We start from the raw sequence: 16,857 nt of genomic DNA, 5'->3' as shown, positions 1-16,857 counted from the left end.
ACACAGTCATGGAAGTGCCGAGGGGAGTCTCCTCCCATGGGTTTGGGGGAGTCCCTGGGCCCCGCTGTCCTAATCCAGCCAGGACTGCAGGAGTTAAACTCCCCAGGATTTCTCCAGCTGACCTCACCACCTTTTCCCACCGTGGAGGGGGAGAAGTGGTGAGAAGTTGGCTGGACCCTGCAGCAACAGCCAAACCAGTGAATCCAAGAACAGAGCAGGTGGAGACAAAGAGAGTCAGTTGGACTCAGTTCTAGGGTAAGAACTTGAACTAAACTAAAAACCTTAGAACTCTTATTCCCCGGGGAGGAGAGGTGGAAACCTCCGACAACTCATTCCCCGGGGGCCAGAACCTCCAGGGGCCAGAACCTCCACTTAACAAGAGCAGGGGATAAAGACTTTAATCCCTAGTATTTCGTGCTGCAGAAGAAAGAAGAATCCTAGCTGTGACAAATCAAAACTGCTGCCTTAAAAATAAGAGACATTTACCAGTGCCGCAGAAAATTAATTTGGAAGAGCTGTGGCCTGAAAGTGCAAGAGGATTTCTTCTCCTTTCCTTCTGGACTCTTTTTTGAAGGAAAGAAGAGACGATCTATGTATATATATTGTTTCACCATAGAAGAGATAGTTAAATTGCCACGTGTATATATATATATGTATATATGTATATATAAACTGTAATATATATACCCCTCCCCCTATACTAAGTTGTGTGTGTGTCTGAAAAATTCCTCTCTCTCACATCAGATAAATTTGTAGGAAAAAATTCTAAAATTAGCTTTTTGAAATTCCTGTTTTTCAAACCACCACAGGCTGCCAGAGCCAGCACAAGAGCAGCCCAAAGGGACACTGACTTCCTCCTCACCTGCCTGGGGGGCCCAAGGCATCTTCCTCTTCCTCGCAGCCTCCTCCTCCATCTGCCCAAGCTTTGGGAAGGAAAAATCCTGATAGGAGAGAAAACAAGGGCTGAGCGTGTTGGCTTGGGGATTCCTCCTGCCCAAGTCCATCTCTGGAGCTCATTGGGCATCCTGTGACCATAAAAACCTCCAAAACACCAAGATTTAGCACAGAAAAACCCAAACCATCGACATTCCGGCAAAAAACCCCTCAGAACTAGTGTGATGAACCCCCTCACAAAATGCAAAAAGTTAAAATTCAGCCAAAAAATACGCCAAAATATGAAGATTCAGTCCAAAAAAAGGTGTTTAATTGGGAGGATGAGGGGAGTGAGGTCACTTCATGAGCACTTGATTGAGTTGCTATATGTTAAGCAAAAACTGTATTAATGTAGTGTCACTTAAATCTCTCCAGGGCTGTTCCTCGAGGTTCTCTGGCCCCCTGCCAGCCCAGGGCTGTTTCTCCAAACCACCAAACCACGTGTGCCAAACGCCCTGGTTGGTCAGTGCCGGCTGGGGGAGCGGGCACTCGGTGAGGGGATGAGAAAACTGCACCCGGGGCTGGGCTGAAAGAGGCTTCAGCACCACTTCTGATGGCCCAGGGGCAGCATCTGGATTCTCCCAAACAGAGAGATGGCACTTGTTCCTCTGCAGGGAGTCAAGGGCAGGAGGGTGACTCCTGCTGCATGGATGGAGTGGCAGAGGATCCCTTGGGTCCCCAGGATGGATCAGCACTCAGGGATACAAACTGCCCTCAGGCTCAGGATACAGCTGCCAGCACAGATTTCCCTGCAAAGTCTGCAGGGAGTCAAACTCTGGAGAGGAGATTGCGCCATATGGATGGGATTGCAAAGGCTCCCTCAGGTCCCCAGCAGGAATCAGCAACCAGGAATAGACACAAAAGGCCCCCCTAAAGAGTTCTGGGGGAGTGTCCTGCAGGGAGGGGACAGTGTCACCCCACCAGGGCAGGGCTGGCAAGTGGGAGGCTGCTCCAGGGGTCTGCAAGAGGCCTCGTGCTCTGCTCGGCCCCAGCACTGGCTGGTACCAACACCCCCGGCTGCCCCCGGCCCTGGGCAGCTCTGCTGCCACAGGCTGTGCCCTCACCGTGGCCCTGCAATGGCCCTGCCTGTCCCTCACCCGTGGCCCTGCCCGTGGCCCTGTCCCTTGGCTCTCTCTCTGCCAGCTCAGTGTGGGGCACACGGGTTGGGGGTCCCTCCCAAGCCCCGGGCAGCCGGCGTTGGCTGGGGGGATGTGAGGGCTGGGCCTGCTCAGCACAGCCCCGGCCTCGTGCCCAGCGCCTCTTTCCTGACCCACACAAGAGCTTCCCGGCCCCCCCAGGGCTCCCCTGCTGTTGCCTCTGCTCCTGGCCCTGCCTTTGCTGCTCCCTTGGCTGGGGCAGCGGCTGCAGGGGGGGGATGGCAGCAGCTTCAGCTCCACGGCACTTCCTGGGGGGAGCTCAGCCCGGGGGGACGGGCAGGGACCTGATGGGGATGGACAGGGGCCCAGCAGGGACAGCCAGGGCCTGCAGGGGAAGGCACAGGGACAACCTGGCCCCCCACACTGCCAGGGCTATCTCTGCTCCTCTTTGCAGGCTCCGTGGCCAGGGACAGTTTGTGTTCCTGGGTGCCCACCATCTCAGCACTTGGAGACGCTCAAATCAGCGCCCGCAGCTCTGCAGCAAAGCCCCAGCTCACCTGGCACACAGGGGATGGACACAGCACCTTCTCGGGGATGGGCACTCACAGCTTTGCCCTCTTCCCCACCACGGGGCTCTCGTTCCTCAGCAGCACCTCTGCCTTGCACTTATTCTCAACCTCACCTCAGGGACAGCTCTGGGCTCACCTCCGCGCCACTTCTCAGCCTCACCTCAGGGCCTGGGCTCAAGGACAGGAACCTGCAGGGAGGGGACATCAGGTGCAAGCTCAGGGCTGCCTGCTTGCACTGGCCTCTGGCCTTCTTTCTCCTTCTACAACCAGCCCAGAACTCAGCCTGCTTTGCTAACACCACACATTTACAGACTAACCTTGGAGATAGATATGGACAGACATCTCTATCACCCTGGGGATAGAGCCTCAAGCATGTGCTGCCATAGGAATGGCAATTACAGAATCACAGAAGCAATCAGGTTGGAAAAGACCTCCGAGATCATCAAGTCCAACCCTGGATCCAACCCCGCCGTGCTTCCCAGACCATGGCACTGAGGCCACATCCACTCTCACCTTCAACACCTCCAGGGACGCTGACTCCACCCCCTCCCTGCCCAGACCATTCCAAGGCCTGATTACTCCCTCAGGAAAAAATTGCTTCCCAATATCCAACCTAAACCTCCCCTGGCACAGCTCAAGACCCAGCCCTCTTGTCCTACTGCTGCTTCCTGGCACAACAGCCCCACCCCCACCTGGCTCCAACCTCCTGGCAGGGACTTGCAGACAGTCAGGAGGTCTCCCCTGAGCCTCCTCTTCTCCAGCCTCAACACCCCCAGCTCCCTCAGCCTCTCCTCACACCATCTGTGCTCCAAAGCCCTCCTGCCTTCCAGCACATCAACACACCCCCAGCTTGGTGTCACCTGCACATTTGCTGATGAAATGCCTGGTTCTGCAAGAGCTGGAAACACTCAAGGGGCAGCAGGACCAAGTCAGGGGCCTGGGGGGCTTTTCGTTCTGGGAGGGTCCTGGGGGAGCTGGGGAGGGGCTTTGGGGATTGGGGGTACAAACCAGTACAGACCAGTGCAGACCAGTACAGACCAGTACCTCCTCACTGCTCCCCAGATCTCTCCTGGAGCTGGGCCATGTTGTCCTGGGACACCTGAGCCCCCCCAGTGCCCTCCCAGTACAGCCCAGTGCCCCCAGTACAGCCCACTGTGTTCCTGTCCCAGGGTGCCAGGTGATCCCTCTTTGAGGGGGATTGGAATGGATTTGAGGGAGGGGCTGGGAAAGATTTGGGGGGACCTGGGGGGGTTGGATGAGGATTTGGGGGGGGTTGGGGGTCTTTGAGTGTATTTGGGGGAGTTAAAAAGGGTTTTGGTGGCATTGGAGCATCAAAGGGATCTGTGGGGGGAGGGGATTAAATGGAAAATGGAGGTTAAGGGACATTTTGGGGGGGTTAAAGAGGCCTGGGGGGGAAGAGGAGGGGCTGCACCATAGGCAGGTGAGTCCTGAGACCCCCCCAGGTGTCCCCAAGAACTTCTTGGTGTCCCCAGTTCTCCCCTTGACACCTCGAGACCCCCCTGGTGTCTCCAATGTCCCCAGGGCCTCCCCAACCCCAACTCCCCCCTTGACACCCCCAATTCCACTGTCCCCAAACCACTGACCACAACCCCCACTACCACCCTACTCACAGAAAGCCCAAGGGCATCTGGGGACACACTGGGAACAACTGGGGGGCTTTGTGGGGCACTGGGGGATTACTGGGGGATACTGGGACACACTGGGGGGAACCAGGGGGCACTGGGAGGGACTGGGGAGAACTGAGCGATGCTGAGAGGGACTGGGAAGTTGCTGGGGGATTACCAGGACACAGTGGGGGACACTGGGAGGTTACTGGGCCATACTGGGGGTTCCTGGGTGCTCACTGCAGGATCACTGAGCCATACTGGGGGGCAGTGGGAGGTCACTGGGACACACTGGCTGGTCACTGAGGAGGTTACTGGGCCATACTGAGGGTCACTGGGAGGTCACTGGGCTATACTGGGGGCACTGGGATCCCCTTCGTCAGTTCTGCTCCCCCAGGACTTTTGGGGGCACCCACAGGACCCCTCCCCTGGGGGCTGCGAGATCCCCTGAACCCCACTGCTGGACTTTAGGGGACACCCAGGCCCCCCTTCCTTTGGGGTCTCTGTGTGCTGAGTTTTAGGGGTCTCTGGGGTTCGAGGGGGGAATTGGGATCCCCTTTCTCTAGGGTCGGTCCGCTGGGCTGGCAGAGGCACTGTGGTGGGATGGGAAATGGCATCATAGGAGTTTTAGTTGGCCGTGGCCAGACAGGACTGACACGGTGACCCCCCAAAATCCAGGCAAAACCCCAGAAACCCCCTCAGAAATCCACTTCTGGATCCATCAAAACCTCCTCAAAAACACCCCAAATCCCCTCAGAGACCTCATCTCCCCCCCAGGATCCCCTAAACCCTCTCAGTGACCTGCAAAACCCACCTGGGACCCCCAAGCCCCTTCAGAGACCTCAAAAACCCCCTCAGGGACCCCTAAAAGCCCCTAAGGGACCACAAAACCACACAACAGCAGAAGAGCTTTCTGTAAAGGAAGGGAGCAAAGATTCTGAGAAGGAGGAGACCAAGGAAAAACTGAAGCAAAGCAATAAAATCATCCTGGCGCTTGCAGTTTTTTCCTGACCTTTTTCTCACTTTTCCTTTTTTTAGGGTTCTTTTTTTCGTTGGGTGGTTTTGAACTTTTTTTCCGAGGCACTTTCCCAGCAATCGAATCGAACATCCGGGTTCTTGGGAGGCCTCCCGAGCCCCGCGGCCCCCGAGACGGTTCCAAGGCCCTGCGCTCTGACCCTCGGGAACCCCCGATCCGCCGCGCTAAACCCTCCCGAGCCCTCCAGCCTTTCCCCCCACAGCCGCGCTCCCCGCAGCCCCCGAGGGGATCCCCAGACCCCGCTCTCCCGCACCCCCCGCCTGCACTCAGAGCTCACCGACCGACCCGCCGCCATCACCGATTCCCGGCAGCCAACGCGGCAGGGGCGGGGGCGGGGCTGCGGGGGCGTGGCCGCGCGCTGATTGGCTGCGGCGGCGTTCTCTGAACGCGGTGCGCGCGCAGCCGGGACTCGGTGATGGCGGCGGGGCCTGCGGTTCGCTCTGAGTGCTGTGAGTCCCCCCGGGGGGGCTCGGGAGGGTTTAGCGGGGGGGTTCGGGGATAACCGAGGAGGTTTTGAGGGGTCCCTGAGGGAGTTCTGTGTCCTGAGGGGACTCAGGGGGTGGTTGAAGGTCCCTGAAGGGATTTGGGGGTCTCTGAGGGGGTTTTGGTTTCTGAGGAGATTTGGGGGGTGCCAGGTGGGGTTTGGGGGTCTCTGAAGAAGTTTGGGGGTCCTGGCGGGACCTTTTAGGCAGTTTTGGGGTCTCTAGGGGGTTTACGGGGTGTTAGATGGTTTTGAGGGTCTCTGAGGGGGATTGGGGGGGTCCCTAAAGGGGACTGAGGGGTCCCGGGTGGGTTTTGCGGGTCACTGAGAGGGTTTAGAGGGTGCTGGGGAGGGATGAGGTCTCTGAGGGCATTTGAGGGGACCTTGAGAAGGTTTTGATGTGTCGAGGGGGGGCTTTCAGGGGTTTTGAGGGCATTTTGGGGGGTCCCCTAAAGCCCAGCAGTGGGTCCAGGGGGTCCCCCAGCACCAAAGAGGAGTGGTCCTAGGGATGGCCCCCAAAATCCGGGGGAGGGGAAATGTACCATATCCGGGTAAGGGAATCCTTAGACCCCAGTATATCCCAGTGACTTTCCAGTGACCCCTTCAGTGACCAACCAGTGTGTCCCAGTGACCTCCCACTGCCCCCCAGGATGGCCCAGTGATCCTCCAGTGAGCACCCAGTAACCCCCAGTATGACCCAGTAACCTGCCAGTGTCTCCCCGTGTGTCCTGGTAATCCCCCAGTAACTCCCCAGTCCCTCCCAGTGTCCCTCAGTTCCCCCCAGTGTGTCCCAGTATCCCCCAGTAATCACGCAGGGCCCTGCAAAGCCCCCCAACTCTCCCCAATGTTTCCCCAGATGCCCTTGGCCTTTCTGTGAGTGTGTGGGGGGGTGTTTTTGTGGTCAGAGGGTCCAGGGGGGGCTCCTGGGATGAGATGGAGGGTTGGGGACGTCAGGGATGGGGTTTGGGGACAGTGGGGAGGGGTTTGGGGACAGTGGAATTGGGGGTGCCAGCGGGGAATTAGGGCTATGGGAAGTCCCTGGGGACATTGGAGACACCAGGGGGGCCTCGGGGTGTCAAGGGAGGAACTGGGGACACCAAGAGGGTCTTGGGGACACCAGGGGGGGTCTCAGGACTCACCTGCTCTTGGTGCAGCCCCTCCTCTGCCCGCCCAGGCCTCATTAACCCCTCCCAAATGTCTCCTAACCTCCATTTTCCATTTAATCCCCTCCCCCCATAGGTACCTCTGACCCCCCAATGTCCCCAAGACCTCTTTTAACTTCCCTAAAGGTACCCAAAACCCCCAAATCCCCATCCAAACTCCTCAGATCCCCCCAAATCTCCCCCAGTCCCCCCCTCAAATCACTTCCAACCCCCCTCAAAGAGGGATCACCTGGCACCCTGGGAGAGGAACACAGTGGGCTGTACTGGGGGCACTGGGCTGTACTGGGAGGGCACTGGGGGGGGCTCAGGTGTCCCACAACAAGGTGGCCCTGCTCCAGGAGAGATCTGGGGAGCAGTGAGGAGGTACTGGTCTGTACTAGTCTGTCCTGCTCTGTCCTGGTCTGTACCCCCATCCCCAAAGCTCCTCCCCAGCTCTCCCAGGACCCTCCTGGACCCCAAAGCCCCCCAGGCCCCCTTCAGTCCCCTGAGTTGGTCCTGCTGCCCCTTGAGCATCTGCAGCTGCTGCAGAACCAGGCATTTCTTTGCTCCCCACAGGGTCTTTCCCACACCCAGAATGGAATCTGGAGGCAGCAGGATGTGCCCAGGACTCCCATTTCCTACAGTGCAAAGGGGCTGCAGGGAATGATTCCCCTGCTCTTGCAAATCTGCCAAAACCTGCAGGGCACAGAAGGGGAAGCTTCAGGAATTTGCTGGCCTTGGGAGTGGAGCTCACAGGGTATTGAGAGGAACATATCCCTCAAATACAATCTCTCTTCATACACAATATCTGTCTGGACAGGCAGATAAAGCAATAATCAGATATATTCTGTATCATATATATGGCACATATTCTACAGAATCCATCCTTAGGTGTTGTATGATATATCTATAAGATATTACAAACAATAAGCAGTAATAGAACAAGTGCCCTCCTTAGGGACACACACTTCAGAAGGGAACTTGCACTTGACCCCCTCCCTCTTCAGCTTTGAGCCACCTGGTGCCACAGAGGGGGACAGAGCTCCTGTGGAACATTCTATTCCACTGACACAGAGCAAGGAATAAACCCAAACTAGTGCCTGGGTTTGTTCCCTGGGGGTCTCTGCAGCAGCAAGCACAGCCCCACACTGACTGCTCTGGGCTGTGCAGGCATTTGTGGTTCTGCCTGTCTCACACACACACAAAAGTCTGGTGTAGTGCTGCCCTCAGGAAAACCCCCCAGCCTTAAATTCAGTCCCCATCATGTAGTCATGAAAGAAGTTGTCAGTGAATTTGCCAGAAAGCATGAAAAATAGAAGTGCACACAGTTATACACAAATACAGGTAATTACTGTTCTGACCACACATTCCAGATTAATTTGGTGCAGTGATAATAAAAATCATAAACCCACGTAATGTTGTGCAAGAGAACACAGATTGACCAAGTGAAGCCAGACATTAATAGAGATAAATTCGAGAAGATCAGCAGTGCAGTGTTTTACTCCTGCTAACACTTGTGGACAGTCTGACTCTGACTTCATGTACAGGATGGACGTACCTGTGCCCCTGGGGCTGCCAGTGCCATGGTGGGCAGCAGGAACCACAGAGGATGGTGCCAGTGAGGCAAAGAGCCACAGCCACAGATTGGCTTCTGTATCTGGGCCAGCAGAATGGATTCTGTCATTCCATTTGCACGGCCCATTGCAGCTCAACAATTTCAGTGTCTGACTGCCCAGGATTCTCTCACACTAAACTTCACTCTCCTAATCCTCCCACTTAAACATTTTTTTTTTTTGGCTGAATCTTCATATTTTGGAGTATGTTTTGACTGAATCTTAACTTTTTGCAGTTTGGGGAGGGGTTTATCTCACTATTTCTGAGGGGCTTTTTGCCTGAATGTTGGTGGTTTGGGTTTTTCTGGGCTGAATCTTGGTGTTTTGGAGGTTTTTATGGACACAGGATGCCCGGTGAGTTCTAGAGATGGACTTGGGCAGGAGGAACCCCCAAGCCAACGCGCTCAGCCCTTGTTTTTCCCCCCATCAGGATTTGTCCTTCCCAAAGCTTGGGCGGATGGAGGAGGAGGCTGCGAGGAAGAGGAAGATGCCTTGGGCCCCCCAGGCAGGTGAGGAGGAAGTCAGTGTCCCTTTGGGCGGGTGTTGTGCTGGCTCTGTCAGCCGAGCATGGCCCCGGCTGCAGGACAACCCCGCTGGCGCCGCCGTCCTGCCGGGGCCGGAGTTGGGGGGATGTCCTTGGCCTTCCCTGTGGGCCGGAGGCAAATCCCCTGCCTGTCCTTCTTGCTTCCTGCCCCAGGCCCCGAGCTGAGGACGGAGAGCCCGGAGGACAAATCCCCCCGTGAGACCCTGGTGGGAGAGGCCGTTTTGAAGGGCTCCACGGTGCAGGAAGGCAGCGGGGAGGAAAAGGGCCGGAGATCCCCCCGCAGGAGGGGCTCCAAAGCCATCCCAGGGTGCTCTGAGGAGGAAAGAGCCAGCCTGTGCCAGGAAGGCAACCGGAGCTTGAGCCAGAGCTGTGACCTGGTGGTCCCTGAGCAGCCTCCCAGCAGGGAGAAGCCCTTCAGGTGCTTGGAATGTGGGAAGAGCTTCAGGAAGAGCTTCAACCTCCTCACCCACCAGCACATCCACACCGGGGATCGTCCCTACATGTGTGGGGAATGTGGGAAGAGCTTCAGGCAGAGGTCCAACCTCCACACCCACCAGCGCATCCACACTGGGGAACGTCCCTACAGGTGTGGGGAATGTGGGAAGAGCTTCAACCAGAGCTCCAACCTCCGCACCCACCAGGGCATACACACTGGAGAACGGCCCTACCCGTGTATGGAATGTGGGAAGAGCTTCAGGGACAGCTCCCACCTGATCCAACACCAGCACATCCACACCGGAGAACGGCACTACACCTGTAGGGAATGTGGGAAGAGCTTCAACCAGAGATCCACCCTCCTCCAACACCATGGTGTGCACACTGGGGAACGGCCCTACACATGTTGGGAATGTGGGAAGAGCTTCAGTTACAGCTCCACCCTCCACATCCACCGACTCATCCACACTGGGGAACGACCTTACAAGTGCTTGGAATGTGGGAAGAGGTTCAGGACCAGCTCAGATCTCCTCAGGCATGAGCAGACACACACAGATGAGAGGCCCTTCCGCTGCACTGACTGCGGGAAGGGCTTCAACCGGAACTCCCACCTTGTCACCCACCGGCGCATCCACACAGGGGAGAGGCCCTACAAGTGTGGGGAGTGTGGGAAGAGCTTCACCGAGAGCTCTAAGTTGACCAGACACCAATGGACCCACCGGTAAGGGAAGCTCTACCAGTGCCCCAACTGCGGGAAGAGCTTCGACCGCTGCTCCAACTCCGTCAGCTATTGGAGGACCTTTATTGGATGATCCACAGGGACCCACGTTGAGGACAGACCTGGTTCCAGGTTATCCATGCTGGGCACTGTATTGGGTCTGGATGGCCATGTTTTGGTAGCAGGGGAGCTCCAGGGGTGGGTTCTGTGAGCAGCTGCCAGAAGCTTCCTCCATGTCCAGCCCCTCTCTCGACCCCCCTGACAGTGAGGGTGACCCAGGGCCTTGTTAATCCAGCCCTTGGGCAGATTAGAGTGAAAGGACAGTGAATAATCAGTGTTTATATATATATATATGTAGTGTTTATTTTAGAACAGTTGGGTTGCCATGTAAAGCAGGTTTGGAGCCATTTTGGTTCCTGTATATAGTGATATGAAAGCGTAAAAATAACACTTAAGAAAATGTAGAAGGGAAAAGAAAGTATCAGAGTAGAAAGATGCAGAGGCCACTCCCCCCTGAGGATAGTTTATCTATCTATCTATCTATCTATCTATCTATCTATCTATCTATCTATCTATCTATCTATCTATCTATCTATCTATAGGGTTTAGTTTAGGAAAATTTTATTTCCGTGTAAAGTAGATTTGGGACAGTTTTGGCTCCTGTTTATAGTGATATAAAACCATAAAAATAACACTTCCCCTCTCCGGCTCCAAGCCCAGCCTGTCCTCTCCAAGGGTGGATGTTCCCCCCTCTGCCCCAGGCAGTTCCATTGCCCTTGGGCAGCAAAGCCCCCACTGCTTCTGCAACTGGAGAGTGTTGGAGCCATGGACCATTAACATTCCAGTCTCTCCCAGCTCTGCATCCCAAAAGTCAAGAGGGATCAATCTGTCACCTCAAAGTGGATCACCCCCACTGAAAAAAGCTCGATCTCACCCCAAAATTCCTGTTTCTTATTTTCCCTATGTAATTCTGGGGCTGCCAGTGCCACCCCTCAGCTTTCCACAGGCTGAGGCTTGGCCTTGCACTTTTGCCTTTGCTGGATTTCTTCATCAAATATTTCTCTCTCCCTGAAAACAAAAATATGGAAGGTTTTCAATAATCTGGACATCTTTAGACCATCTGGACAATTTACAGCTTGCAGTGTTGGAACGGAACATTTTCCACATTTAATCATTTGTTCCCATCCCTCCCAGGAGGGAGGACACTGAACTCTTCCACAGAAACAGAAAACTAGTAACAAAAATTCAGAGACTACTGAAAATGAAAAATACCTTTTGCTCACAGGTGGCCCTTTCATGTCCTTCTCTTCTGCTTTCTTACAATTGATGTTATCTGTGGCAGCAGTTGCCTAGATGATGGCCAAAAAAAGCATTTAATTCATTTAGAATCATTCCAGAAAACTGAATCACAACTGGGGATTTGAAACTGCCTCAGGGGAGCACATTTGGAGAAAAGGGTTCCTCAGTCACTTAGAAAATTTGGCTGAAACTGCTCGTTGTGGGCCTGAAACTCTTAAATAAATAATACCAACTCATCCTGCATCCTTCCCAGGGGAGTATTTTTATCCCCAGATTAAGATATTCTCCTGGCATTTTGTCTCTACACAAATCAATGTTCGCCTGGGAAAAGCACCAAGTATATGAGACAAGTAACTGTAAAAACAACCAACCCACCCACCCCACACACAAAGAAAAACCCAAGAAAACCCCCACGAACTTGCCAAATTGAATAAACCCCTGAAAACCAGGCTTTGAAGCATGTCAGAAGTAATTAAAATACATGAGAAATCAGCCTTTCTGCCTTCAACAAACTGCCTCAAGCTTCTCCGTTCTGTGCTTAAAAATCAGCATTTCAGTGACTCAGGCTGCAGACAGGTATGAACTTTGCTGCCCAGCTCAGCCACCAGTGCCCCTAAAGGTCCCCCAGAAAAGGGGATTGAGGGGGTCCTGGGTGGGCTCTGGATGGATTTAGGGGGTCCTTGGGGATCTGTGGGGTGGTCCTGGCACCTTTAGGGTGAGTTGGATGCCCATTGAGGAGGAGGTGCCCTCCCAAAGCCCCACAGAGCAGGTTGACACAGGGGAATGCAGGAGGGGTCCCCATTCCCGATCCATTCTGGGGCCGGTTTTGCCCTCCCCAACCTCGGCTCCTCCCTGTGTCACATCTATCATATGACATCACATCCTCCTCTGTGACATCACATCCTCCTCTGTGATGTGGCATGTTACCTATGACATCACAGCTCCCCAGTGACATCACAGCTCCCTGTGACATCATATCCTTCCTGTGACATCACCTGCTACCTGTGACATCACATTCTCCTCTGTGACATCACAACTCTCGTATGACATCACATCCTCATCTGTGACATAACATCCTCCTCTGTGACATCACATGTCTCCTATGACATCACATCCTACTCTGTGACATCACATCCTCCTCTGTAACATCGCATGTCTCTTATGACATCACATCCCCCTCTGTGACATCACATCTCCCTGTGACATCACATCCCCCTCTGTGACATCCCATCTCTCCTATGGCATCACATATTCCTCTGTGACATCACAGCTCTTCTATGACATCAAAGCTCCCCTGTGACATCACATATTCCTCTGTGACATCACAGCTCTTCTATGACATCAAAGCTCCCCTGTGACATCACATCCTTCTCTTTGACATCACAGCTCCCTGTGACATCACATCCTCCTCTGTGACATCGCATGTCTACTATGACATCACAGCTCTCCTGTGACATCACATCATTCCTGTGACATCACATCATTCCTGTGACATCACATCCTCTCCTGTGATATCACATCTCCTGTTACATCACAGCTCCCTTGTGACATCACATTCTCCCATGACATCACATCCTCTTTGACATCACATGTCTCCTATGACATCACATCTTTCCTGTGACATCACATCCTCCCCATGACATCACAGCCCCCCTGTGACATCACATCTCTCTTTTGATATCGCATCATCGCTGTGACATCATCCCTGGTGGTTGCCTGGGGATCTTTCCAGTCTTAGATGTTATCCCAAAAAAGAAACTCTGTCTTTTATACAGGCAGGAAAACTGGAATCCTGATGCCTTCAAATCTTCAGCAAAATCCACAATTTAAACTAGGAGCACTGCTCTTCTGTTGCCACTGAGCCAGTTGTAGGTGGCTGTGATTTAATAAAGCAGCAACAATTGGCCCATACACACGGTGTCCTCCTGTGGTCGTTTAGAGCTGGCTCCCTGCCAAATCTCCAAACCCCACCGCAAGAGCTCCCTCCCCAAAACCAAGGGAAAAGGAAAAAAACCCAAGAGAACAGAAATAAGAGAAAGCTAAAGCAATATATAAATATATTTACACTTATATTACATTTATATACAAAAACTATAGACACATAAGAAAGAAACCCCCAACACCTGAAAACAGAAAAGGGGAAGGGGAAAATGGGACAAAACAAACAAACAAAAACAGGTATACACACTCAATAAAGGAATAGCCAAAGAAAACCATAATACTTTCCTTGAGAAAGCCCAATCATGCCCAACGCCACCGCCACGCTAATGGACCCCGGCTCGGCAGAAACAACCGGCCCCGTAGGCCCGACCAGGCCTCAGCTCCCCCACAGAAGCGAGACCAGCCACGGGAGTCTGTTGTCTCCAAACCTCACCGGGAGAGAGGAAGAGGAAGAGCCTTCCCTGTCTGCCTATTACATAAAGGTGCCTGATTACATAAAGGAATAGGATGGAATACTTCCTTCCTTCCTTCCTGGTTGCCAGGAAGGAAGGCCTAGACTCAAAACCATTACACTTTCAGATGTACCGTGTCCTGAGCAGACTGTGTCCTGCTTGTCCTGTCCTGCTGCCTGCAGGACAACTTCCCCCTCGGCACACCCCCAGCCCCAGCCTTGTTTGGGAAGTTGAGCTCTGGCTGAGGCTTTCCCCAGGAGAAGCCTCATTTGTGTCTCCTCAGGGCAGTCCCCCCAGCACCCAGCCAGGACAGGGCACAGAATGAGTGGCCCCAGCTCTGCCTCCTCAGGGGTGTCCAGGCATCCCACAAGGCAGCTGCTGTTGCTGCATCACCACCTCCCCTCACCAGAATGGATTTGGAAGGCTTTCCAAGCAGAGGGACCAGATAGAAACCTCTGGATCCCAAAGAGAAAACATCCCCAGGGTCATGTTAGAGCACAAACCTGCAAACAGGGATGACAGGTCAGAGAATCACAGAATCATCAAGGTTGGAAGAGACCTTCCAGATCTTCTAGTCCAACTGTCAACCCAGCACCACCAGAATCACCCCTAAACCCCATCCCGAAGCGCTACATCCAGATGCCACCTGAATGCTTCCAGAGACTCCACCACCTCCCTGGGCTACTTGTGCCAATGCCTGAACACTCTCTCTGTGGAAAAATGTTTTTTGAATATCTAATATGAACCTTGCCGATGCAGTTTAAGGCCATTTCCTCTCTTCCTGTCACTAAAGGCTTTAAAGAAGAGACCACCCCCACACCCACTAAAACCTCCTCTCAGGTCATTGCAGAGAGCAATGAGGTCCCCCCTGAGCCTCCCCTTCTCCAGACTCAACAAGCCCAGTTCCCTCAGCTGTCCCTCAGCAGACATGTTTTCCAGAGCCTTCCCCAGCTCCGTTCCCTTCTCTGGACACGCTCCAGCCCCTCAAGGGCCTTTTGGCACTGAGGGGCCAGAACTGGACACAGCACTCCAGGTGGGGCCTCCCCAGTGCCCAGCACAGAGGGGCAATCAGTTTTCTGCTCCTGCTGGCCACACTCTTCTCCACAAAGGCCACGATGCCCTCGGCCTTTTTGCCCCCCTGGGCACACTCTGGCTCATATCCAACTTGGGTTGTTGGGACCCAAGTGCAGGCCCTGACACTTGGCCTTATTGATCCAGCCTGTCCAGATCCCTCTGCAGAGCCTTCCTGCCCTCCAGCACATCCACACTCACACCCAGATCAGTCACTCTCCCAAACAGGACAAAGACTGACCACCAGCAGTCCAGGGTGTCAGTTCTGCTGCCCCCTCCTTCCTTCACTCAGAATGGAAAACTCCACCATTTTGGGGTCTCTGTGCCCATCGTCTCCAACCACCACATCCCCCACCAGTCACAGAATCATGGAATGGTTTAGGTTGGAAGGAACCTTAAAGAGCATCTCAATCAAACCCCCTGCCATGGGCAGGGACACTTTCCACTAGACTCAGAGCTCAGAGTCCCACCCAGCCTGGCCAGGAACACTTCCAGGGATGGGGCAGCCAGAACTTCTCTGAGCAACCTGTGCCAGGATCTCACTACCATCACAGTCCAGAATGCTTCCTAATATCCCATCTAACCCTTCCCTTTCTCAGTGTGAAGCCATTCCCCTTGTCCTGTCACTCCAGGCCCTTGTCCAAAGTCTCTCTCCATCTTTCTTGTTGGCTCCCTTCAGGCACTGAAAGGCCACAATTAGGTCACCCCAAAGCCTTGTTATCTCCAGCCTGAACAATCCCAATTCTCTCAGCCTTTCCTCACAGCAGAGCTGCTCCATCCCTCTGATCCTCTTGCTGATCCCCTCTGGACTCGCTCCAACAGGTCCATGTCCTTCCTGTGCTGGAGCCCAGAGCTGGAGGCAGCTCTGCAGGGGTGACAACATTACAGCCCTGTGTGTTCCAGCAAGGACACTGTGGAACCTCCTGGAGTAAAGGGGCCATTGTGACACTGTAGGGCCTTCTGGAGCCAAAGGAACCCTGGGACACTGTGGAACCTCATTGAACCAAGGGTTTATTGTGCCATGAAGGGCTTCATGAAACCAAGGGAGCCCTGAGACATTTTGGGACCTCATAGAATCAGGGGCCACTGTGACACTGAGGAACCTTGGGGACTCAAAAGCCACTGTGACACTGCAGGGCCTCATGGAACCAAGGGAGCCCTGAGACTTTTCAGAACCTCATGGAATCAAGGGGCCACTGTGACACTGCAGAGCGTCATAGAGACAAAGGGACCCCTGGACACTGTGGACCTCAGGAAATCAAAGGCCCATATTGGCACTGTGGAACCTCATGGAATCAAGGAGACATTCTTATGCTGCAGGGTATTATTGAGCCTAAGTGACCATTGTGACACTGTGGAACCTGATGGAGTCAAGGAGCCTTTGTGACATGTGGGGCCTCGTGGAACCAAAGGAACCCTGAGACATTTCAGGACCTTGTGGAATCAAGGGACCACTGTCACCCTGCAGAGCCTTATAGAGCTAAATGGACCCTGGGACACTGTGGAATGATGGAATCAAGGGGCCACTGTGACACTGCAGGCCCTCATGGAACCAAAGGAACCCTGGGACATTGTGGAACCTCATGGAATCAAGGGCCAATTGTGACACTGTGGAACCAAATGGAATTACTAGGCCACTGTGACACTGCAGGGCCTCACAGAACCAAAGGAAGCTTGAGACACTGTGGAATCTCATGAAATCAAGGGGCCATTGTGACACTGCAGGAACCAAAGGATTCCTGGGACACTGTGGATTCTCATGGAACCAAGGGGCCACTGTGATATGTGGGACCTCCTAGAACCAAATGAGTCCTGAGACATTTTGCAAACTCATGGAATCAAGGGTCCATTATCACACTGCAGAGCCTTACGAAGCCAAATGGACCCTGTGACTCTGTGGA

The 16,857-nt window shown here is 54.0% G+C and overlaps 1 protein-coding gene and 1 long non-coding RNA gene across 2 annotated transcripts in view; one reads left to right on the top strand and one right to left on the bottom strand.

Moving 5' to 3' along the window:
• Positions 1 to 16,857, bottom strand: part of LOC135405704 (uncharacterized) — a 614,579-nt gene that overhangs the window by 227,344 nt on the left and 370,378 nt on the right. The window lies entirely within an intron of this gene.
• On the top strand, positions 8,432 to 10,200 carry LOC135404699 (gastrula zinc finger protein XlCGF49.1-like). Its single transcript, XM_064639439.1, has 2 exons — positions 8,432 to 8,469; positions 9,417 to 10,200. Exons 1-2 carry the CDS (start codon positions 8,432 to 8,434, stop codon positions 10,198 to 10,200), a joined length of 822 nt encoding a protein of 273 aa, XP_064495509.1.

This window comes from Pseudopipra pipra, chromosome W (genome assembly GCF_036250125.1).
Source record: "Pseudopipra pipra isolate bDixPip1 chromosome W, bDixPip1.hap1, whole genome shotgun sequence".
Lineage (NCBI taxonomy): Eukaryota > Metazoa > Chordata > Aves > Passeriformes > Pipridae > Pseudopipra > Pseudopipra pipra.
Note: the sequence above shows the minus strand (reverse complement) of the source record. Positions and strands in the feature narration are given on the sequence as shown.